Raw genomic sequence first — 25,008 nt, 5'->3', positions numbered from 1 at the left:
AAACTGAATAGGAAAGCGTATGGCACGTTCCTTATAATCAGGGAGAAAAAAGTTGTTGGGTTTTTTGTGTGGTTACTGATGTTGATTAATCTGACTTGATTGTCTGGCAATGTTCAATAAATCAGTGCCTTTTCTGCCTGTAGGTGGGTTTAGTTGTCACACCTTCTCCATTTGTCCCCACTCACGAGAAAATGGGAAAAAAAAAACCAAAACGGAACACCTCAGACCAAAGCACTTTATTTTTATTATGGAGCATAAACTTTAGCCTGACAGGATAGCGAGAATAGTCAATGTTCCCTTTATCAGGTCTGCAAGCTTGTGTCTGGGAGACGTTCCTCGTTCCTGACCTTCTGGCTGCAGGATTAGTGGGGAGCGGTACCCCACTCGTGGTATTCAACCACTGCAGAAAATCCGTGCTTATCAAGTACGGAAAGCGGATACCCAGCACCGATATCACTAGAAACAGGGGTGCTTTTAACTCCAGGTTGTGTTTTAAAATATATATATATCTCCACAGCTGTCTCCTTGTCTAACTTCAGCTGCAAGCTGGTTCCCTGTAGCTCAGGTGCTTGACGTTTGACAGATACTGCACTTAGAAGTCTGTAAAATATATATTCCGTTCTCTTTCTATATTAGTATCTGTCAGAATGGAAGGGTTAATATTGAAGGTGATTGCGCCCCCGTACAAAGCAAACTCTTTATCAGGGACACCATCCTGTAACCTCATTTGTATAAAAAGATCGTTTAGTCTTTCAAAGGGTTATTGGTTTGGGGGTTTTGTGTGTTTGTAGTTTAAGATTGCTTTAATCTTAAATGGTTGCAGTTTGGAATGAGTTTTGCTGTGATGTTTCTTGGCTGGTCTTGCCGCTAGATAGTGTGAGAGAGAGGATCAGCTGTGACTGTTTTTCCTGGTATCTCAGGAATAAATGTGACCTGTGGTCTTAAAAAGCTTAAATAGTAGCCGAGACATGAACACATTGACTGCGTGCAGCAGCAGCAGCAGAAGGACGAATCTTCTGGCACTAGCTATTTAAAGCCGAAGAGCTGCATGTGATGAGAGGATGTCTGTATGTATTCAGGAGTGACGTATCTTGATAAATTATAATTGCAAGGAAATAAGTCCATGAGCCGGATTCACACAGTGTCCTACAGGAGTTTATGAACTTTGAAAAATAAAATCTTGTTTACAGAGAGTAATATAAATTGAGAGACACATTTTCAAGTAAACATCCAGGAAAGACATAATACTGCAAGAGCATAGCATGGCACGCTATAAACTCTGCTAATTCAAGTAACATGACTTTGACAAGCCCAATGCATTCCATATTTAAGGACTTTATCAGTAAGACTTAGGCAGGGAAATTAGTAAACTTCCCAGATCAGTACACTTGTGTTTTTCTTAATCTTTTTATCTAAATTTATATAATAATAGTCTACATTTTAAATTCAGATAAAGTTTAGTAAAGTTTTAAACATAAAATTGAGAAAGCGAAAAGTTACAGTATAGCTACCACTGGAGTAATTCCTGATTTCAGAATTTTGTCATCTTATGTCCATACTTTGGTAGTTCAAATAGATGCCTGTAATAATTTGATTTCTTGTTTAACATTTAAACACACACGATGCTTTTATTTCTTCTCCGGCTTAATGAAGTTTCTGTTCCAGTTAAGAGGAGAGCAGTTGTCTCATCAAGCATGTCTGTTTGCAGGCTCAGTTTCTTTCCAGCCCAGATCACAGAGCGTGGGGCAGAGGGATGTTGTGTATACGTTACCTATGGAATCCAACGCTTCAAAGCTTCTTCACAGCATCTGCGGTTCAAGGAGTGAAAGAAGCCTCTGTGTTAAATCCGATACGCAGCTCCTTCACAACCTGCCGATTGTTGGGGGACAGCTGAAGCGCAGAGAGCTGGCCTTCCTGCAGGTGGAAAACCATCTCCTTTCAAGTCTCTGGGCCTTTCATTTGTTACAGTTGATATCATCCCTTAATTCGGCGATTGCGTGTGCCACCCGCGGTCCGGGTCGATGAGGAGTATCCAGTTCGCGAGTCGCTCTAGGCGAGTGGCTTTTCCGATGCGTGGGTTTTGTGAGGGCAAAAGGAGGGCCCTGACTTGGGTTATCTAAACCCGTAGAAGAGCTGGTAAGAGCTAGGAAGAGTGCTTGATTACATTTAGAAGTTAAGGAAGAAAAAAAAGTTTGTCAATGCCAGTATGTCACCTGACACCTATAAAAGGCAGCAAAGACATAGCTTTATGTTAAAAGCTTTACTTTTTGGCTATAGGTTTCTGCAATAGGAAAATGTTCGGGTTTCCCTTTGATTAAGAGTATCTTTGCTGTTGCTTCCATTATTTCTTTCCCTTTCTGACACTGCTGCTCGTGGCATACGTTACCAGCAAAGCCTTAGCCATTTCCCACCTCACGTGATGCACTTAACTGCCTGTTTGCTATACAGCTTTAATTGTAAAGTGTTAATAGTGAAAGTCTCTCTATTTTTTTCCAGAACACTGATATTAGGGCTTGTCACTGAAGTCTTGCGGGCTAACACTGGAGAGTTTCCTAACCTCTTCTCAATTACCAGTGAGTGGGTTTGATGCTTGAAGTTATCCACAGGTTATACAGACTGAAGGTTAAAGTACAAGAGTAGAGACAAGAGACGTGGCGCTATCTCTGCCTCTGAGCATTTCTTTGAAGAGAGTCAGTTCTTCCTTTCTGTCTTATTTTGCCTATCTTGAAATACAAGGTAAATATTTTAGTAGGAAATGATTCAGTAAGGCACGGGTTCATTATTTTCCAAGTGCCTCGAGACCTGAAGGCTCTATTTCAAAGCAAAATATTGTGAAATGAGGTTTTTTTGCAATTAGAAGACAATGCTGATTGTTAGATCAGGGTGGAGCTCTCACCCACTCTGTATAATTGAGGTGAATTTATTACACGTATCATTTAGACCAAGGATATAAAATAGTGTTTGTCACACAATATTGTGTGTACTTGATCGTGGTGTAGCTTGTTCATCCAAGATGTCTTTTAGATGTGCTGCAAGTGTTTATTTTTCTGCAAATCGCCATTACTTGGGATCTCTTGATGGGTTCACTGGGAACAGTGCGCTGCAGCTGGTAACTATTCTTGAGGTGTCTGATTATCTACCTGGCTTCAAAAGCGGCAGATAGACTAACCAACGCATGACCTGGAAAGAAACCAAGAGATGCTGCCCTGAAACCATTCCACCACTGTACGGTTTGACTTCGAAAGAACCATCCATCTTCTTTCTGCCTCATGGGGTCCCTAAGAACTAGATACCTGAAATTAATCCCCGTGACCAGCTGCCTTTTGTAATATTCCTCCCCTCTCCGTTTTGTATACAGTTGATGGCCAGGAGAAGCAACGCCCATAGCATTGTACACCCTGTTTGTAGCAATTCAGGGTGACACCACATAAGAATCACATCTTCTTAACAGATCTGATGCTGCCCAGTGAAAGCGTTATGCCAGAAGAATTAGAGACGTCCCTTATACATCTAGACTGTAGGTCTGCTCGGCGGGAGCCATGAAGCTAGTTTGCCTTGGGATGTGGTGGCATCCTGCACCATCTAAGGCTTGCATCTCTTTCTGGTTTGTTGTCCTTATGTATTCAAACAAATTGTCATTGTTGGTCTTTCCACAGGGCATATTTAGCGCACGGTACAAAGGAGGCAAGCACAAAGATGCATCTGTGTAATGCAAGATAAGATAAATTAGCAAACTACGTTAACCTGGGGAGAGGTTTATAATATCTCTGCCCCTGACCTGAACCTGCTTTAGGCAAGATGTACAGAGGGAAAGACCTAGTGTCTTGTTCCTGTTCTGAGGCTTGCTGTTCCTCTAAAATACAGTTAGTCCTTACTGCTGATGCTTGTCACCTGAGTGGCAACACAGGAGGGTCTCTTAGGAAAAGATGGTAAATTCCTTCTGTGATGCAAGGAGCTTACTTCATAGGATGGCTTTGAAAGGGAGTTGATGGGACAGGACAGGGTTGCTTCTTTTCCTTGCTAGCAATACTCTGATTTCTGGGGAGCAGGATGGTGTTTCGCTAGCACCGTAATATGTTGCTCCTTAGGAGGGAAAATGTAGTGAGCAGTGTACTTTAGTGGGGGCTTTTTTAAACACTGTGTTGCATTTTTGCTTTCATGCTTCCTTTAAGATGGGGCAGACATTGCCTGTTAGTAGGAAATGAGCTAGAGGTAACTTTGTCTTTCCTTTGGTTAAGGGAGATGGTAACGAGGGTCTTACTATCTCTGAAGTCATTGAAGACGGTCCTTCCGATATCTGTGCTTTACTGTCATGAGCCTGGCTTTCTTTCGCGGGTCTGGGGATGATGTCCCTCGCTTGTCACAAAGTGGCTTATTAGGCTGCCGAGTGGAAACGATCCTGTCAGGCCAAACGTGCCTTCAGGTCCGCTTTGCTTGAGGCGTGCTACCACCTATCAAAAGCCAGACCCTCCAAAAGCCGGGAGATCTTTTTTTGTCAAGAAGGAAGCTTTGTTTTTCGTATTTAATTGAAATTGCTATTAGAGGAAAGGAGGCAGTAACTTGGGCATTCAGTGGGGCTTTCTGTACATGACAGGATAGCTTTTGTGATTTACAGGCTCTAGGCACAAGGCTGGAAAAATGGTAGGCGCCGTGGAAAGAGAATACTCCTGAGGCTCTTTCATCTCCATCCCCCAGTTCTGCTCAGAGCTTCCTTTTAATTTCGTTCAGTGCAGCAGGTTAATTTAAGCCCTCGATAGCTTGTGTGTCCAAGCTGAATTCAGCTAAACGATGACCGGATGCGCCTAATTCCTACCAAAGGTATGAGCTCTGTGTACTTAAAAAGTATTTGCCTGTTCTTGGTTTGGGTTTTTTTTTTCTGTAGGCTGTAATCTCACGCTACCTCGTCTCCCCCACTCACGAGTGTTTATTATCCGCAGACTTCTGCCAAGCTGCAGTTTTGACAGGATTTTAATGTCAGTCCTGTACGTCCGTGCCTGACTCCAGCCTTCTGCAGTCATTGTGCAATTGCAGCATCCCTTTAACTTCGGTTTGAGGCAGAGGAGGAATATAAAGACCTTGATAGAACGTTTATGGTAATAGCTGTAAAGGGAAGCTGTAGAGCATTGGATTTCACAGCCAGAAAAATCTCAGCTCGGGGAAATGGGTCTGAAATACAACTACAGATGGTTTTAGTCTATTGCTTCCCCTGCTTAAATAAAAGGATTGCTTTTTTCACCTCTATTTAAAACACATGTGTAGAAGATGAAAGTGTCCAGCTATTTTTTTATTATTCAGTCCACCAGCTACCGACATCTTTGCCTTATTTCATTTCAACGCTAATGGCATAGTAAAAGTTCTGAAACACCCTCTTTGGATTCAGCCTTCCTTGGGTCGCGGCAAAGATTCCTGCTGCAGTCAGAGCTGTTGCTGTTGTTTTCGTCATCAGCGCTTTCTTTTCCCCCTTGAACCTGGTGCTATTAATTGTGTTGCTGCTTCTGCTCTTTAATTGATCCCATTCACTGGTCCCGCTTTTGTAACGTCTGACTTCTTGTCACTTCGGCAAATCAAAAACCCAAATTAATCAATCTCCAGCTACTTGAGAATAAGGCCGCGTTGGGGAGCTGGGCTTGACAAAAAAGTCTAATTTCACTTTGAAAGCCTGTTGGAAAATTTTAACAAGAAGATGCAAGAAAAATGTAAACCAGATCAAGCTCGACTTTGGTCTGTGGAGAATAGCGTCACCTGTTGAGTTCGTTTCAAGTTTTTGTAAATAGGTGATTTGACAAAAATATGAAATAAATCAAAAGACGCGAAGATAGAAGAGGTCAGAATATCCTTGTTTCCGCTGCAAATGGTTACCCAGGAGAGAGGGTTGTGTGTGTATGAGAGAGAATAGGAACCGTGGGCCAAAGATGAAGCTCTGCTCTCAGATTTTTGTGTCTCAGCCTTTGTGCTGTGCTATTCCCGTACCTTATATGTTGCCTCCTTTCCTCATCTTTTTGCACCCCCAGCCCTTTTACCCTGGCATGGGACACTTGTACCTGCTTGTTGTCCCTCCTTTTCTTTGCCTCCTTGATTCCCGTCTTGGTGTCTCCTGCAGCTCTGCTGTGCAGGCACTGCAAGGGGGGAAGGAGAAATGGCTTCAATCCAAATCTCAGACGCTCTCTGAGCAGATGCTTGGGAGTTTAGGATGCATGTCAGCCGTGTCCTCTGCTGGGGGCACCAAGGAAGCACAGGCTGGGTTTGAGTTGGGTTCCTTACCCTTTACAGATCCAGGAGGGCTCTCGTGATGTCCTCAGAGGGCACAAATGGAGTTGTCTTTGAGATCCATTTCTGGAGCGCATGCAGCTTCCAAATAACAAGCCTATAAAGAGTAAAGCGGGATTTGTGCAGAATGTTAGGTTTTACAAACATCGTATAATACTGCGAGAGGATATCAAACATAACTGTTTCAAATGGCAAATAAAGCACAGTACAACAGCACGGCCCTCGAGACTCTTCTGAGAAAGATTGGTTGCTTTCTTTTTTCATTTAATGTTTGGTCTCGTAATTCTGGGTTGTAGTTGTAGGCAGCATCCTTCTTCCCTTCCGCCTCTCGTTTCTCCTACCAGAATTTGTCATAATTGAAAGGAGTTTCTATTATGACTGTAATTACAAAAGGCATCTAGAGAAGAGGCAGGCATGGGACTTGCTTTCTGGAAAATAAAAGCTGCCTTGGCTTTTTTGTTTTGTTTTGTAATTTCTAGCAAAGGAGGGTCAGGCTTGAATGAGCAGAACCTTTGTCTTACCCCACGTGTCGTGCACCTACAGAGAAATACCACTTCTCAAACAGCAGAGCGATTGGGTTTTTTTTTAATATCCCATCTCTTGATAACTTAAGGGGTTTGGTTACCACGTGTCTCTTGTTGCTCCTGAGCATAGCATGAGCTACTGCATATTTTAAAATGGCCTCAAATAACTTGCATAAACATAAACTTACCCTCAATGTACTCCGAATTGACTATTTTACTACTTTTTCTGGAATGAGCGCCTCCGCTTTGTTTGCACAGAAGCTCTCCTACCCCTTGGTATAAGATTGGCGTTATTTCACGACCCTGCAGAACTAGAAAACTCAGCTTTTGATCAGAAAAAACGTTTTCTCGGCGGTACGGAAAGTCACTGAACGCACACGTGAAATTCATGGCGTCCTCCTTAACGCCTCGTGAGCATGCAGAGGTAAACCACAAGGACGCGGCTCGTGTCAGCTCTCACTTTCAGCTGAGTGGAGTTAATAATTACAGTGGGGAGAGAGGGCAGGGAGGAAGGCTGGCGGTTTGCTGGGAGAGGGCATGGGCATTTCTAGCTCACTTCTGTACATTGCAGTCGGCAGCAGGCGTAGGCTGGAGCACGGTGATGCTCTGTTTTGGAGAAGATGACATTTTTCAGTAGCGTGTTGCCATACATCCCTTAGAAACGTGGCCCAGCAGTTGCAGAACAGAGGATGTGCTGGTCAGGACAACCCCAGCTACGTGGCAAGGGGAGAGTTTTGTCCTTAATGTTGTATGATATAGATATACACCCTGCAAATGATGACCATCATCAAGGAAAGCTGCCTGTACCGTCAATCAAAAACTGCAAAGCTAATGATGGGCTGGGCAGATAATCGTGGGAGAGTTAATTGTAAGGTTCGATATGGCATCTTGTCAGCAGAGATAAGTTGTCACGTTTTCCACTTGAGCTGAAACTAAATGATTGTAAAATAAGTTATGAGTGTCCTTGGGCCTGTCTGCCAGAATGATGGCTAAGAATACATTCCTGGCCCATCAGTCTCAAGCAGCCCGCTTGATATTTATGCGAACTGAATGTTATTTTATTCCCCCTCTAGTCATGCTTGTCAGCTTCCCGAGTGAAAAGTGAAACTGCTTCTTTGACTCATACTTCAAGTATTGAAGCTCGGAGAGACTGCAGATTGTTATTATTATTACTAGTATTATATATTTTTTCGGGTGTGCGTTGAACATTGATGCCCGATTGGGAAGAACTAATGGCTGACATTGAACGCGCGGGATGGCTGCAAAACAGCCCATCCCAACCCAGTGAAACGCGTCTTATGAGTTCCAGTGCCTCTGTCAAAGCTGGTTTAGATGTGGAGTAATGAGGCGCTTGCTTTTTTAATTTGGCGTGCCTTTTTCCTTGCCTTTTTTTTTTTTTTTTTTTTATTTTTATATATTTAATAGCGCCAGCAGTGGTCGTCTGTTCTCAGGCGTGGTAATTGATACAAAATAAAATGCATTATTTGTATTCAGTCAGGAGTATGAAATTGCATTCAGTGGGCTGAAGCCTGAACTCATTTACAGTTTTCCGAAGCCGGGCTTTCAGGAGCCCTCTTTTCAATTTGAAGAATACCTTGTCAGGCAAGAGAAGTAGTGGGAAATGGGAAAGCACAGCGTGTAAGCCTGGCGCCTTTTGATTGCTCATATTTTAAACCGGGAGAATGTTAAATAACTTCCATCTTCAAAGGGTGGTCTCCGAAACTGGGAATACGGGGCATTAATATACCAACAATATCAGCTCCGCACCCGTTTACAAGCCACTCGCGTTTCTTTTCTGGTTGAGGGGGAGGGAAAGCTTCGGGCTTTTCGCTTCAGAGCCGTTTGACCCAAGGACAGCAGGTTATTACCTGGAAAGGGCTGCGGATCACAAGGAGTTACCGTAGGGAGGTTAATTCTTCAGCTCTACGACGTGAGTAGTTGAACTGTACGTTCCTCATTTTTCAGAGCTCGTGAGCAGGTTTTGTTGGTGCAATTTATAGCCTAGAAATTAGACTAAGCCACAGTGAGCGTACAGGTCTACCTTAACCTTTTGTAACAGGGATCCCACTGAAAAATACATTCGGTGGTTTTGCATCAGGGTGTGGTTTCTTCACCATTTTACGGATCCGGGGCATCGTGGTTGGTGCTGGAGTTGCATGTGGCCACGAACGCAGCCCTCCTACGCCCACCTTGGGGACCGGAGCGCTTCGGCACGCGTCGTGGCATCGCGAATATTTGAAAACAAGCTTTTTGAGAGGCATGGGAGAGGGTGGTAGAGCTGGTTTTTCCTGATTTTTGGTTTTTTCTCCCTTTGAGTAAAATAGGATAATTCTTTCTGAAGTGAAGGATGAGGATGAGGCCTGTCCGTGTGCCACTTGCCTCATATTTTCTGAGGGGAAAAAGTGAAGCATTTTGAGAAATTGTGTTAGATCTGAGCAAGCCTGCCTGACTGGTGTGCTCTCTGGGATTTCTCCATTATATTTTTATGAGTTTTCTGGATTTTTGCAAGCAAGTGAAAATCAATTAGATGCATTTTTGGTGCCCCGTGGCAGACCTTGCCCCCACAGCCAGGCCCCTTCCTTGCTGGGCACTGTGGCTGCGGCTGGCCTGTCTCAACCCACCAGTTTTCATGTTGTTGCCGCAAAGGAGGATTTTTTTTGTGGGATTTGTTGTTGGTTTTTTTTCTTCTTTTTGAGTACCCAACGTTGGAAACCTTCTTAAGTCTCCAACAGGAGGGTAAATATTTAGGGCTAGCAGTAACCAACTTGCATCCTTGGCCATGCCTCTCTGCTGCTGGCATCCTCTTTGGCATCTTCTCTTCTTCCAGCATCAGGGGAGTCACAGCTGCCCGTGTCCCCTTTACCAAGAGCATGCTGAGCCCTGGCATGGATTCTCTTCAGGGTTTGCCTTCCTTTTCACCTGGAGAGACAGCAAACCCTTGCAGGATAGCCGCTTTGAGCATTGCTGGGTCAGATACTTAAAATACTCCTATAGAGATATACAGTAAATATGTTTCCAAGGTTGCCTTTTGGGGTTAAATATCTGATGATTGGTTTCAAAACAGGGAACATAGGGAAAAGAACAAAAATCCTTAATATAAAGCTTGTCTTTGATTTAGTCTTTATTGCCAGGCAATTAGCTACATAATTTATCCCCCACTAATACCTTGCAGCACAACCGTGCTTAGCGGGTAATTAGTAAGTAAACTTTATCAGAGAAAAAAAAAAAAAAAAAAAAAAAAAAAAAAAAAAAAAAAAGGGTTTCTTTATCAAATAGGTGGTTGTATGGCGATTTAACTATTCAAAAAATCAAAAGCTACTTTTTACATAGTCTTTGGCTTTATAATTTTCTAACATATTAATTCATCATAAGAACACTTTTGGTATTGCATTTAAGGGCAATATGGTGTCTCACACAGGTTCTGGAAACAGCTTCGCTTTACGTGACAGCAAGCACTTTAATTTAAGTGCAGGATGGTATGCTAAATTTTATAATCAAAACCAAACCAATGAATGCATTTAACACTGATCATACCCAAAAGATTGGTTGCCATTAAACTAAAATTGTATTACCAACCTTGGGGAAGAGTACTCAATTGAGGTTACTTGAGCATTTGCTATGTGAAAGGACCCAGATGGAGAGTTAAAATTTCAAGTACATCCTCATTTGCTAAACTTCTCTTAAATATTGCTGTTAAGTGGTTTTTGACTTAAAAAGAGAAGAACTATTCAAAGAGAAGAACTACTCAAGGAGAAGGCATTTATGTATTACCGGCCATTACATGGACCGGGGAGTAGACTGTGGGTCTCTGCTTATGAGAGAGGGGTGTCATCAACCTTTGATTTTGATTTGGTTGAGCGAGCTAATTGGTAGGAGAGGGTAGAAAATGACTCTGTCATTAGTTCTTAAAATTGTTACGTGTTATGCTACCATACCTAGTACAGTGGGAAACTAAACACACAAAACATGGGATTATTTTTTTCGTTGGGAGCAGGTAGTAAGTGACGCTTTATCACACGATATTAATTGTACCAGGCATACATTTGTTACCTTGTTTTCCCACCTTTATTGCCATCACCACCTTTTCTGTGCGTCTGTCTCTAATATTAAGGAAGGCAGGTAGTATTCAGAGGATGCTGGGGTATCTCTGTGCCATTATGTATTAAAATGTCCTAGCATTACTTGAGTTAATTTGAGGATCAGTAAGATCTTTGTAAGAAGCAGCAAATGGAAGTAATAAAGTGCATTCAAGCTGACCCGCTTCTAAAATTGATGCAGAGTCCTGGTGATTTAATAGGGCTTGAATCAGAACTTCAGCCAAGTTGCTTTTTTGTACCTTTTTGAAAAAGTAATGGGTATTGTTAGGAAGTTCTCTGTAGCCTTTGGAAGTCAATAAGCTCTAGAAGTCAGCTGCTAACGGCGAGCAGTGGGTTATATCTTGGATTCTAGCAGTCATTAATTTAAATTATGCAGTATTTTTATTATTCCTTCTGTTTTTTATTTTTTCCTCCAAAACCGCAGATACTGGATTAGGAGATTCTGTGTGTTCAAGCCCAAGTATATCCAGTACGACGAGCCCCAAACTCGATCCACCTCCTTCACCTCACGCCAACAGAAAGAAGCACCGCAGGAAGAAAAGCACGAGCAATTTCAAAGCTGATGGTATTTCGGGCACAGCTGAAGGTAAGCTTACTCTGTGGTGGAAGTCCAAATTTTGAAAATAACATTCCAAAGACCGTTGTAAAATACAACTCAACCTCACCGTTGGCTTTGCATACAGAAGGTAAAGAGAATTGTGCTAAAGTAGAGAAATTAAAGGCTGATCTTTTAATGATGAAGCTGAATGGTCTGAGGCATCGCACAATGGTGAATTCAACTATCTGAAACGTGTTTAGAACTGCTTTTTTTAATAAATAAAAAAGTGTCCCCAAGTTAATATGGAACATCATTGGCTATAACGCTAAGGAACGGGCCTACTTGTAAGGTTAAAAAGAAAGAAAAAGTCAGGTTCACTCAGGAGCCCATACATCGCCTTACAACTTTTGTGTTTTTTCAGTATTATTAAATCTTGCGTTATCGCTCCTCCTTAGACACATCCTGAGCTCTAGAATCACAGATGCTTCTGATGCCTGTTATTGTTTGAATATTCAGCCGCTCATGGAAAGATTGTGTTATTTGAGGATAAAAAGGAAAAGGGGAGAGTTTAAATGTTTGGGTTCTTTTTTAAAAACCAGAAAGCAAAAGCCGAAAAGAACTTCTTTTTTCCCATAGTTTAGCTTACTCTTTCCAACATGAACACTGCTATAGCTGTTCAATGCCCTTCTGAAGGGGTAACAATGTGTACAGTAGCCAGATATGATATAAAACATGCTTGTATCTTTAGAAAAGAAGAAAAGAAACATGCTAGGATTCAACCAAAAGAGCTCCAGAAAAAAGATGAACAAGGGTAGTTGGAAGGCTCAGAAACTGGGGAGTCAACATACAAGGAGAGATGAAAAACGGAGACAATGGAATAACATTGTGGGAAAAGGGGGAGTGTTGAGTAAGAAAAAGATGCGGTTGTAAGCATCGAAGAGTGAAAAACAGCTAATTCAGTATCAAAGAGCGTTGGAACAAGTTCTGAAAAAAGCGTGACAATTGCAGACAGCTGAAGAGACGTTAAAAATAGATGTGATAATAGTATACAACTGAGAAGGGGCATGTTAACTACTACTTAGTCATCCTTATTTTCCATTTATTTAATTTCTCAATTGCACTTCTATCACATACGGAATTTATTTCCCCAGCTATCTATACAAATCCTTTTTTAAAAGCTATCAGCTTTTTTTCATAATGGCTCCTGTTGCGTTCTCTTTCCAGTCATTTAACTATCTTTACTGTTAGTTTCCCCCTAGTTTATGGCCTGAAGCCAAATTTTATTTTAACCTTTCATTTTTAATTTGTCTTTTTTTTTTTTTTAACAATCCCTTTTACACCACTTATTTTCATACCTCAATGGCAAGTTATAGAAGGTATTTTTCAGAGTGCTCACCATTGGTCCAAGATTATTTTGTTGAAGTTAACGTGAATCAAGACCAGCTGGATATCACGAGCCTTTGAAAATCTCTTTCTAAGTGGTTAATACGTGTATGTTTTCTTTCTCCTGGGGAGATTATTTTCACAAGTCACTGGAGCTGGAGCCTGTGTGGTCCTTGTCTGCAGGCGCAGACTTCTGACCCGCAGCGAGCAATGGGGGATCTGCAGTTTTGTGCATCTTGCCCCTGAAATCCCTGTTCTGATTGGAGTGGGGAGTACGGGCTCCTTCATCCTTCTGTTTTTCTCTTGCTCTTCTCCTTGTCTTCCAGCATTGTAACATGCTAGTCTGAAATCCTTTTGCGATAACTCGACAAAATGTCGCCTTTCATATCAATGGGATAAATATGCTTCCGCAAGGGCAACAGCTGGCTGGTAAGCAGCAGCTAAGTAATACACAGGGAGTCTTAAAAGCGTAGTGAGTGCCAACACTTGCTTTTGCAGTCTTACAGTATCTCTATATTAGCCCATCAGCTTTCTTTGACCTGCCTCTTCTTACACGCCTTCTGAGATGGGCACTCTTTTCTGGCTTGGGGCTCACAGTTGTGTCTTGGGTGGGCCGCGGCGGCTGTTAAATTCTTTAGTTTTGTAACATCACTTTTAAAGCACAACGCAGTGAAAAACGGTGATTGGCCACAAGAATAGAATTGCAGTTTTCTACACAGCGCTCTTGCCATGTGTGAGAGGAACCCTGGGCATCCTGCAGCAGGCAACTAATCTTACTGGGCAAGGTTGGGAGGAGGTGGCTGACGGTTAGGACTTGCAACCTTTGTCTGTGTTTTCTGGTATTTGTGTTGGTGCGAGCCAGAAGTTACATTTGGTATGCATAAAGCATGCACGGTCGACCAGGCAGGTGGTGTTCATCTCTCTGTGATGCTGAATGATGAATTCTGATGATGTGATGCTGAATAACTTCAGTCCCGGGACAACCCATGTCACAAGCCAGTCTGCTGTGTGTCTGAGATGCTTCAGGCTCCTAGGGGTTTTTCTCCAAGCAGTTGAATGTAGTGTTTTTACATCTGTCTTGCAATTCAAAGCGGTTTTCAGTTCAATAATTCAGCCTTTCCTCAGGAAAAGGCTTATTTCCTTGTTCCTCAGCGCTTGGCTACAAATCTGTCCAATGACCTAAAAGATTTCCTTTTTGATTTTTCTTCCTCCACACTTGCCACAAGCGTAGATTTAAACCCTCAGAAGATTACTGCAGTTTTGAAGACCGCAAATCCAAATTAAACAGTAGAAGGAAGATGTTCTGAGAGATGCATGCTTTGCCTTGGCAACTTTGATCAAGTGTTTGAGATACAGCAGGTGACTTTATTGAAAATGAGCTACAGAAGACTGTGGTGATAATTGTGGGAGAACCATGTCTTCCTTCTTTCTGGAAATACTGAGCTCACTGTGAAGAGGAGGAGGAGGATCCTCCTGCAGTAGTTGTTCTCAGGCAGTTACAATAGATCAGAGTTAAATGATTTGGGTAATTCTGGATTTTGTAATACCTTCCTTTGGGTCTGGCCACATTTCAAGCGTCAGCTTTCAGTCAGAAATTCTGGGTTCCTTCATTTTTGTCTGTAGCAAAGCTTAGGTGTTCAATGAGGTTTAAATCTGGTCTTCAGCAAACTCTTAGCGTTTTTACTGCACTTTGCTGTCTTTTTTTTTTTTTTTTTTTTTTTGTCCCTTGAATGTGCCTGCTTTGATCAGTGACCTCTGCCCAAGTATTCAGATACCACGGTGATGGACACTAGTGAGCCCAGGGTGATTCACTAATTCCAAGGACTGATGCTCATCTCTTCTATGCCCTTCCATAAAGGTCATGCTGCTGCTTCTTTCTCCACACTATCTGCACATGCACAGCCCTCTCTTTCCGGGATTGACTCTTTCATCTTACTTGGTTTATCTTTCTGTGGGTTTTCCGAGACAATGTTTGCAGCAACAAAAATACTAAAGCAACTGTGCTGCCGCTGGATGAAAATTGTAATTCAGTTCCTATTTTGGAAAATCAGATTCTTGTGAAATTTTTCCAGTGCAGTGAAACCCAGAGAGAAGTTCTTTTGTTTTTTTTAGTTCTCTGTACAGAACTTGTCACTGAAAAAATTTCTCAGTGGTTTTGAGGGTAACAGCAGGAATGCTCACATTAGGCAAGGTGCCAGCAACCAGCAGTGTTTTTCCCACCATGCTGTCTAAACTTGCTCGGAGCAGGATTACACAGTGCTGTGTTTCAAAGAGGAATAGCTGCTCAGAGCCCACTCTGTTTTGGTACCCTTGTGCTGCTGCAGTTAGTGGAACAGCTAGTGATAATAGGAAGGTTTTTCAGCTTGAAAACAAGTGGAAAAATTAAAAAGCTTTCTTGGAAATACTTTTCACAGAAATACTGTTCCCAGTGTTTATTTTTCTTACTCGTTAGACGGTTTTAAAGCTTCATGGCTATGCCAGCTTGAACCTTCCTGCCCTCAATCCATCTCTGAGGTTTTAGGAGCTATAGGAAGCCCAAGGTATGGCTGTTTTTCAGCATCAAATCTAGATCATCCGTGCTCTGCAAGTGTTTCATCGACTCGGAGCTCTGGCCAACGGGGACAACGTTGCTGTCTGCCATAGGGCTGGTCCCACCGCGTCCATGTAGATGGGTGAGTCGGCTCCTTCAGTCAGGGAGATGCAAGGCGGCTGCAGGCAGAGCGCTCTTCATTTATCTTCTCTCTTATCAGCGGAGGCAAAATAAGCATGTTCCCATTCACACAGATGGAGCTGGGAAACAGGAATTGATGAGGGAGTAATAAATGCGATTAGCGACTTGGTAGACTTTCCAAACTCTGTTTTTTCTGTGCAGGTCTGCATTCCACCTTCTCATCACTGGTTTCTAAAGACCTTTTGAAGGATGAGGAAGGACCTTTTACGTTACTTTTTAGAACTGTTTTCTTACCATAAAGATATTTGTTCTCTGCCCCTTGTAAAGTAATTGCTTTTCCCCGTACTCTTCTGATCTGTGCAGTCTAGCCCGCAACTCTAGGTGTACGTTTTCTGGCTTGTAGCTAAGGATGAACCCCAGTTTACTGAGAAATGGTATTCTTTTTTTATTTTCCTGGGGTGAACTGGTACAGGTATTTCAAAAGCTTGTGTTCTTCACGTGCATGTTTTATAACACCGAAAGTCATTCTTCTGTTCCCAGTCTCAGGGAGCGTTGAAGATGAGCTATAGTTAAGTTTGAAATGAAAATAAGTTTGTTTTCTGCGGATGGAAGAACAGAGTTTAGTCAGACTTCTCACTTATGCTTTTAGCAATAAGCAAAAATTACACTGCTTTCATCTGGTTTCTCAGCTCCGTGGGAACTCGAGTTGAGGAGGGTGGGACAATGTGCAGAAAGCCAGTTTATTCCCAAGACTCTTGGCCCTTTTCAGCCATCCCAAAACCAGAATGACAAAGCGAATTAGGGAAATGCAGTTCTTAGTATTGGTCTCTGGAATCTGTATGATACCTGAAAATGGGATATTTTGTGTAAATTGGAAGCAATACATCTGTTAACTGGATGTGCAGTGTATGATGCATGAAAAAATTGGTGTGCGTTTTACCTGCATGTTCTCACCCTAAGCTTTCCTTAGTCTAATCCCTCAAGTGTCGCCGTGATTTACCTGCTGGCGTTATTCCCTGAAGTGATTTAAACGTGCTTGTACATGGCACGCATGTAACACGGCTCCGTACACAGTCTGCTCCAGACAATTTTAACATACGTTTCCTTAGGTGCGTAGTTCTAGTAAGTGTGCTGTCGCCAGACTGAGCTAAAAAAAAAAAAAAGAAATTTCTCTAGCCATGTATAAAAAAAAAAAAAGAGTTAGTTGGGAATTTTGGAAATTTGGTGGAAACACCTCTGAAGCCTGTTCCATGAAACAGATGCAAGCAATGAGCTATAGCGATGGTGGGAGAGTAGCTTCTTCATTTGAAAGATGGACTTGACATTGTTGATGCTAATAGCTAATACTTATTGATAATACATTGAATTAAGCACCATGATGAAGGAAGGTACTTTCACTTGGTGCTCTTTTTTCTTTTTTTTTTTTTTTCTTTTTTTGTCTTTTTGTGGTCTGCAAGAAACCTTCAGACATTGTCAGAGGACAGTGTGTTCAGAAACCTTTCCAGCACAAAAAGTCACAGCATTGTCGTTCCCTTTTCTGGGCAAAGATGTGAAATCCAATACCTTGACCTGCAGCTGCAGCAAGGGCAAAACTACTCCCCTATTAAGGAGTTTGTAACCTTTGGAATCAAATCTATTAGATGTCAAGGTCCCTGTATGGGTTGTGTTGCTTGAAGTAATGCACAGAACTAAGCTGCCACCAAAACTTCTTCAAGTAAAAGCTCTTTCCAGTCCGTTACAGGGTAATTAATACTACTCCTGTGGTTGTACAGGCAAATAGATGTTGCCCATGTAGGAACTCCACTAAAGTTATTCCTGGTAATCTTGTCTGGAGATAACTCGGTAGTTCCAGTTGTAGTAGTAACCAGTTCTTCCTGAATTATTTCCGTACCCAGTTTTGGGTTTTTTTTTTGCGGTTATACTCTCCTTAAAGAGATATCCTAAGCTTTTTCCCCACTAAAATAAAAAAAATATAATATCAAAAAATCAAATGCAGACCCGTGTCATACAGAAGAGGAGTGTGTTTCCATCCTGTTGTACGGTATTTCTGTGCATCCTGTGATATGGGCGGTTTAGTGAGAGCAGGTTTTCTTTCTATTTCTGGTCTCTGAAGTGCCTGAAATTTTAGGAAGTAAATGTTCCATAGTTTTAAAAAATGTTCAGCAGTATTTAAAGTGCGATTGATACAAAAGTGGCATTTTGACCACCGTGTTGAATGAAGAAAAGAAGCATTTATTTGGAACCGCAAGAGTTTGCAGTATAAGCGGTTAGCTAGGGGCGTTGGGGTTTTGTAATTCATTTAGGGCTACTGCTGAATTATTTTGTATACAATTTTTTCATCGTAACGTCATTTGTGTAGTCCTCTCGTGCATGAAACATTCCAGAAATTTCAGCAAATAGCATTTTGCTGAATTTCATGCTGCACACAAAAAAAACCCAAGCTTTGTTTTGCTAATCGTCACTAAATCTGGAGTTTAACAAGCTTGCTTTTAGTAAGATTTTTAGGAGCGTGGTTTGATAAGTGTCTGCATCCTTATTTTGTGGATTATGTCGGAAGAGTTGTAGACCTTGCCTGATCCGGCTATTCTCTGCTCTAGCTGCTTTGTGGGTAAAAATCTCTTAAAAACAAAATAAAATAAAAAAAAAGCACAGGTCTTAGTTGACATTAAAAATGAAACAAAAGTGAGCAAAATATCTAGCTGTGTTTTCTTCTGTCTGCATGAGAACTTAAAAAAAAAAAAACAACCAACAGTACCTGACCGTATTTGTTGTCTGTAATGCCGAATGCTTGTTTTGATTTAAGCATACTGCAAGTGTCTCGGAGGTTACCACCTATTCAGTGTCAAAACACTCTTTGGTTGTAATTCTACTGATCATAGGTAACTTATTCACTGCTTCGTAGGAGCTAGAGTACAGGCCGATCGCTGTACACCTGAGAAACAGGAGGGCAGAAATTAATAAAATCGAGACCGAACCTTCAGAGACTTACTTTCAACCGAGGCCAAGGTCACTTGTTGGGAAACCTTCAGCCTCAGTCGTCACAGCCGATCTGACATGAAAGGTTTGCTGCTGAAAGACATTTATGTTGATGCTGAGGAGTAAAAGACAAGGGAGGTGAAGCTCATCTATTGTTTTAACCTACTTCATTGCAGGCTAAACAAGTTGAAAGATTCCTTCTTCTCTTTAAAACCTCTGTTAGCTCAGGGTCAGAAGAGGCTGCTGGTTCCTCCTACCTGGTTGAAAGGAAAAGTGTCGCAGTGGTGGTCAGCAGGAAAGGGGATTCTGGAAAGGATGAGTCCCAGGATGAATTGGTGGTGGTTGTACACACGGGCACATCCGGATAGCTAGAGAAAGAGAACACTTCCCCCCCTCCCCCCCCTACATTTCTCTGAAAAGTGGTCCCATTCTTAGTACATTAAGTGCTCTGTGTTGTGACTGCTTGTGTATCCTCGGTACAAGTGCTGCGCTGTGATTTGGCCTGGTTTTTTTGGAAAAGGAAGAAGTTTTCAGTAGCTTTATAATTGAATGAAAACAAGTGGCACCTCAGCATTTTAGTGGCTTCAGGTAATTAGTATCCATAGAACTATTCTGTCAGCCCGAGACAGAGATCCTGATTATGAAAAAGGTTCCTAATGTTCACAAGATGATGTTTACAAGATGGCAAGAAGTACTTGTAAGATATTAATCTTGCTAGAGAAGTTAGTTCCTTTTTGTTACTTAAGTAATAGTGTCTACATTGAAAGTTACTGCCAGTTTTTCCAGAGCGTAAGACTGCATAATTTCATTATGAATCTATATACCTAAATTAAAATATCTTAAAAATAAAATGAGATTATTATATATTATGAAGCTATAATAAATGAAAAGACGGAAATAAAGTCATTGTGTTAAGTATAACTTTGTTCTCCTGTTCCCCACATAACTGAACTCTTGAGTCAAGGTGTCACAATTTAAATGAACAGGATGTTTTGGTGTAGGAGGAAGACTTAGTTTTTGAAGGAAGTCTTGTCCTCAGCTTTCTCTGTACTTGGACTCATCAGTTTATTGGAACTGAGCTACAGAGGTGGTACATTGGGAAGAAGCTGCCTTTAAAGAGTAGAAGTCATAAGTAACTCCCTTCAGAATATCTTAAGCAGCTAAAACAGAAGCACTAGATTAGGCAAATATGAAGAAGAAAAATCCATGAAGGTCTCTTAAAATAAAGTTTGCAGCCTCTCCCAAGAAGTCCCCCAACCATGGACTCTTCTGGAAGGCATAGCAGGGCACATGTTGCAGTATCTGTTGCTGTCCGTCTTTTTGTAGGCATCTCCCACTAGTTGCTGATGAAAGCAAGCAGGCAGGGTGTACCTCATGCCCCAACCTGTTGTGGCTCTTCGTATGCCCTGCTTGTCTACAGCATGCCTCGTTCAAGTGACGCTGGCCTTAGGAGGCACAGGGCAGCTTTGAGGGGAAGGTTGATCGGATGCCTGTTGATTACAGGCGTGCTTTTGTTATTCATAATGTGTAACGTGAGATTAGTGACAACGGCTTGATTGTGGAGGTTTGCCATGTATAGCTCGAAGCTGGAATTCGAGGGGGAATGTGTCAATAGATCTGATCTGCCCTAGGGTTATAAAACATGCTCTTGGCATTATGCTAAAAAGAACTCGTAGTCAAGAGGTATACACACAGAACTGAATGTAGAAATAACAAGTTAGTTGGGTTTTCTTAATTGCAGAACCCTCCATTTTAGTCAATTATGGGTAAGCCCTGAAGAATATATGCTGCTACTCAATGCGTTCTTAGGGCTAAGAAGCAACCTGGGTATAGTGTCGGAAAATACTCCTCGCGTAATTGGCCTCCTTGCTCCAGGTCTGAAGAACCTCAGTGGGCAGTGAAACCTCATCTGCTTTTAAATCCAGGTGAAACAAGTGGTGATGTTTCCCAAATGCACAGCTTTGCAGGTTGTCATAGAATCACAGAATGTGTTGGGTTGGAAGGGACCTTTAAAGGTCATCTGGTCCAATCCCCTCCACACTCCAAATAAAGGTATTCTGGACATGGCAATTAGCAAGAGAGATGTAGAAAGTCTCATTTGAGAAAGTTTGTGAATTCAGGTGTACCTAATGCTGTCTGCTTACAGGGAAGTGAGAGTGAAGATGACATTTCCAGCTGATTCCAATTCAAGAATCTGCATATACAGGATTTGCCCAGCATCAGCAGTCTGATGCTCTCTTTCCTACCCTGTAGGCATTACAGGTTTGGGGAAGTTGCTGGTTTTACTGCACACAGATAAACTCTTCACACTTTTGCAGTTGCAGCCAAATACTTCCTCCCCTCCCTTCTAATGCTGGTGGGATTTTTTTGCCTCTTTCTTAGGCTCTAGGATTTAATAACAACCTATAGATCAAGAAGTATTTTTGCCCTTTCCATTGTGTTTCATTGTCAGAATATTTGTGGCACCTTTTATAAAGCAGGTCCAAACCAAAACTGGGGAAGGTGACAATGTATGTGAATAATTTTACTAAACAAGTTGTTGAATATGTATATATTGCTCCCCAGAATTTTTCTTTAAGAGAAGTGCACAAAGTGCAAAAGCCTGAGCAATTTCACGTTGTTTTCCCTGAAGAGATGGCAATTCTTCTCTCCTCTCGTTTTCGCTTTGTTATTTTGGTTCTTCCAAAGAGAAGATAGACTGACAGTTTTAGGTGTTGTTTCGCATTTCTGTACACTAATGGATGTTAGTCTCATCATACGGTGACTTTCAAAGGGTAGGTAAGGCTGAACTGGGCGTGATGTTTCAATGTTTCTTCGACCACCAGTCACAATATCAGCAACGTGTGTTGGCCAGAGCTGTGAGCTTTGGGTTCTTGCCTGGTGATGGAGCCCACGAGAGTCCATGTTAGTGCAGCATGACATGCTGTGAAGCGTGGATCCTCATCTTGCCCTGAGGAGGAGTCTCTGAACAGTATGCGTTTGAAAAGGTGAGCAGCGAATATAAGAAGAGGGTGGGGTTCTTGATACTGAAATGCCAGGGGGAGAGAACCACAGTATGGGATTTAATCTTACGTAGATGTAGGTGCCCGTAGATGTAGGTGCCCGTAGATGTAGGTGCTGATGCACGTTCTTAACTAAGCTGACTTTTCTTTCGCTTTAAGGAGCAGGCTCTTGTCCCATCATAGCAGCCTTCTCCATTTGAAAAATGCGGCTCTGGAGCAAGAGCAGTTTTGATGCTCTGTGGTATTCTTGTCAGGCATGTACAAGACAACCCTGTAGGAGTGATGTAGACCTCTTTTTCGATCCAAATCCTGACCACTCAGTCATTTCAAACCTGTGTTGTTTTGCCAAGTTTTCATCAAATAGTTGCCTTAAATTAGCTGTCAAATTCAGTGAGCAGATACTTGGTATCTTCCCATCTGAAGTCTCTCCTGCAGATACACGTGCTGTGCGTGAGATTTCAGTGGTGAGCTTGCTGCATGTTTGTTTTATACTCTGTGCTTTAATCTCCTGTTTTCATTCCCTCCACCTTTCTCTTTACGGGTAGCTTACTTGTGATAGATGTTATACATTATATGTAGTGTGCAACTCCAGCAAAATGAGTAGGTAAAAAGAAAACTTGAACAGGCCTCATAATTGACGTTTTCCACCACTTCCCCCCCTTAAAAAAAGAAGGAAAAAAAAAAAAAGAAATTAATAAAGGTTTCTTTTGTGAGCATGAGATGGAGAAAATTGGCCATTTGTCTGTGAGGTAATAGGCTTTGGTATAATATGAAAATCTATCAAATGATTAAATTCAATGACATTAAATCACAATTCATGAAAGGAGAATACTGCACAGTTTAATTCTATTTAATTTTTGAGGGGAAAAAAAAAAAAGCCCCCAAAAAAAAATGTTTGAGTTTCTCTTAAGCTGATTTCTCTGTGCTCTTTCTTAAAAGTGCCTTTCTAGTTGCCACACAGTGATGTGATCATTATCTGTCACCTCGTCGCCTTGCTGCCTCAACACGCAGTAAAATACAAAAAAAAAAGGGGGGGAGAGAAGAGAAAAAAAAAAAAAAGACCAGAGGAGCTTGTGAAGTATGACTTCCTATCCCAAGACTCATTGCCTGCGATTCGTACCGCTTGACAGTAATGATCTTATTACAGTACTCTGGACCTTGAAGAGATTTCATGAGGAGAGCGAAAGGACGTGCCTCCATGTAATCAAGTGGCGCTGAATATTCCACGCGTTTTTGATCACACACTGATTGGGCACAGTTTTAGCCCATCTTCTAGTCAATTATGCATGGCCCCTTGTGCTCCTGTGATAGTCAGAAACATTGATAGCTGTTGTCTGGGGGGGCTGGCAGCCAGCCAGGGGTTTGAAGTGCAGTCATTCCGGGAGAAGTGCTTTTTAGTTGGAATTGATTACCTTTCTTTAGGTTTTTGCTTAATGGCAAAACTGTATTGGAGAGGGCTTCAGGTGAAAAATGGACGTATTAGCCATTTAGAGTAGCTGAACTCCTCGTCAATTTTTAGCTTTCCCCTGTTTCCATCTAATTTATATTTAATGATGTAACGTTTGATAATATTTAAGGTATTTTATTTTCAGTTCCTGCTGAGCACACATGTTGAGCACGTGTTAAATTACGGCGTATCAATTTTCAGGTTTTCCAAATTAATCCAGTTTAACCTTCAGGCTGCAGGAGCACGTCTTTTTTGGCACCTGTTCCAGCAAGCGTTGGGTTTATCTGCAAGTGGTACCAAGATGACGTTACCAAGCAGAGTGGGCGCTGTTTTCATGCTGTAATGAGGATAAATCTGCCTGCTTTAAAAGAAGCAAAGGGTCGGTAGCTGGGTTCTTAGTTTAGATTCTCTTGTCTGATTAGGCTTCTGTTAATTTCTAGCCTATAAAAACATCACATCTTTCTTAATTCACGTGCCTCCTAAAATGACCAGATGATCGTTAAAGGCATGCATATCGAACTCAGAGCTCCATATAAGAAAATATTTAATCATAAGTGATGCTTCTTATTTCAGTACCACCCATCTTGTGTCTCACATCTGAATATCATACAATATATAATTTTTGGATGCGTGTGTGGTTTGGAGAGATGGGAGTCAGACTTTATAGTAGGTTGAAGTATGACAGTGTATTAGCCACGTGTCAGATGAAGAGCTTGTGTTCCTGGAATATCCTGTGACTGGCAATGAAACGATGCGGTCAAAATATTCTAGTGGCACCCCAAATTTTCCACTTGTCAGTATAATTCTGCTCTACCTGCCTACCGCCGGCTGAAATAATAAAGCAGTCCTGCAAAAAGACGTTGCAGGCTTTCAGCCTTTTCTGAAGGTGTTTCCACCACTAAACGTCTTCCTTGTGGGACTGCTCCATTCCGAGGTCCAACGGAATTTACAGGGTTGCTTAAACAGGCGAAATCTGAACAAAAGCTCAGTTGCTCCTTAAACTTGCAAGTGAAACCTTCCTTATGGATCCTACCCCTCTTCTGCTGCTTCCCTTTTGATTGGATTGGGGTTTGTTGTTTGGTTTTTTTGTTTCCCCTAAAACTAATCCTATGCTGACCAGTCCCACCCCTTAAAAAGCAGCTTTGGTTTTTTTTTTTTTTTTATTTTTTCTGTACTTTCAGATCAGTTTTCACTTCCCATTTAGGGGCCAAACCAGTCTTAAGAGAAAAAAAAAATAGGCAGTCTTTTTGCTGTTTGAAACAGACTTGTTGGTTTTTCTTCGAATGATTTTGGGTCTATTGTCTGAAATTCCATGTCTAAGTTTAGGGGGATTTATGTGCTTCATTTTGTAGTATTGTTTTACAACTTCCAGGCAGCCCATGAGGGAGAATCTTATTTTTTCCTTCTCCCTTGGAAGACAAACCTCTAAATGTGTGTGTTTGATCCCTGTACCAGAGCCAGGATTGCTGTGTGCAGCCTGCACTGAGAAACGAGTTCTTTGGGCTGGGGGGGCCTCAATGCTTCTTCCTTGGTGAGGTTTTAAACCAAGCCTCGAGTGTTCCTGTTGTAATAAATGAGAAGGTTTGTGGTCAGCTCCTAATTTTCCGAATTTGTCTCCATTGAGGAGGTTCCTTTCTCCAACAGGAGCTGTTTCACAGGGATGTAGATCAGAACCTGGTAAACGTCACGCTAGTTAATGGTTTTAATGTTACCACAACAGTCTTTCAGGTGCATCTGTGGACTTGAGGATCTCCATCCTTGGCATTTGCTAATCAGGCTTTACAAGTCTGTGATAGTCCTGAGAATCTGTCTGTTTAGATGGATTTAAACCAACATGTGTCATTCCTTGTCTGCGAACATGGAAAGCTCATCTTTCTCTAGCTGTACGGCAACAGACTTTCTACTTCCCAAATCCAATCCGCAGACAGCAGGCACGGCAGCAGAGAGATCCTAGTGTCTTCAAACCTTGCTATGGGATAAAGGCCTTAGAAAGATAAACTTTTAAGGGGGAGAAATTCTACATCTTTGACTGTCTTCAGTTGGTGGACTCAGTTGTTTGAGCCTGCTACCAACTCTAGCTATGGGAGTACATGCTTTCCCCGA

At 41.8% G+C, this 25,008-nt stretch overlaps 1 protein-coding gene across 5 annotated transcripts in view; it reads left to right on the top strand.

Moving 5' to 3' along the window:
- AGAP1 (ArfGAP with GTPase domain, ankyrin repeat and PH domain 1) overlaps positions 1–25,008 on the top strand; it is a 380,161-nt gene that overhangs the window by 269,811 nt on the left and 85,342 nt on the right. For all 5 annotated transcript variants that reach the window (XM_054209386.1, XM_054209385.1, XM_054209383.1 and 2 more), the window contains one exon: positions 11,313–11,474. In XM_054209386.1, coding sequence (XP_054065361.1) covers positions 11,313–11,474 — 162 coding nt within the window. The remainder of the gene's footprint in view (positions 1–11,312; positions 11,475–25,008) is intronic.

This window comes from Rissa tridactyla, chromosome 7 (assembly GCF_028500815.1).
Source record: "Rissa tridactyla isolate bRisTri1 chromosome 7, bRisTri1.patW.cur.20221130, whole genome shotgun sequence".
NCBI lineage: Eukaryota > Metazoa > Chordata > Aves > Charadriiformes > Laridae > Rissa > Rissa tridactyla.
This window is presented reverse-complemented; position numbering and strand designations above follow the sequence as displayed.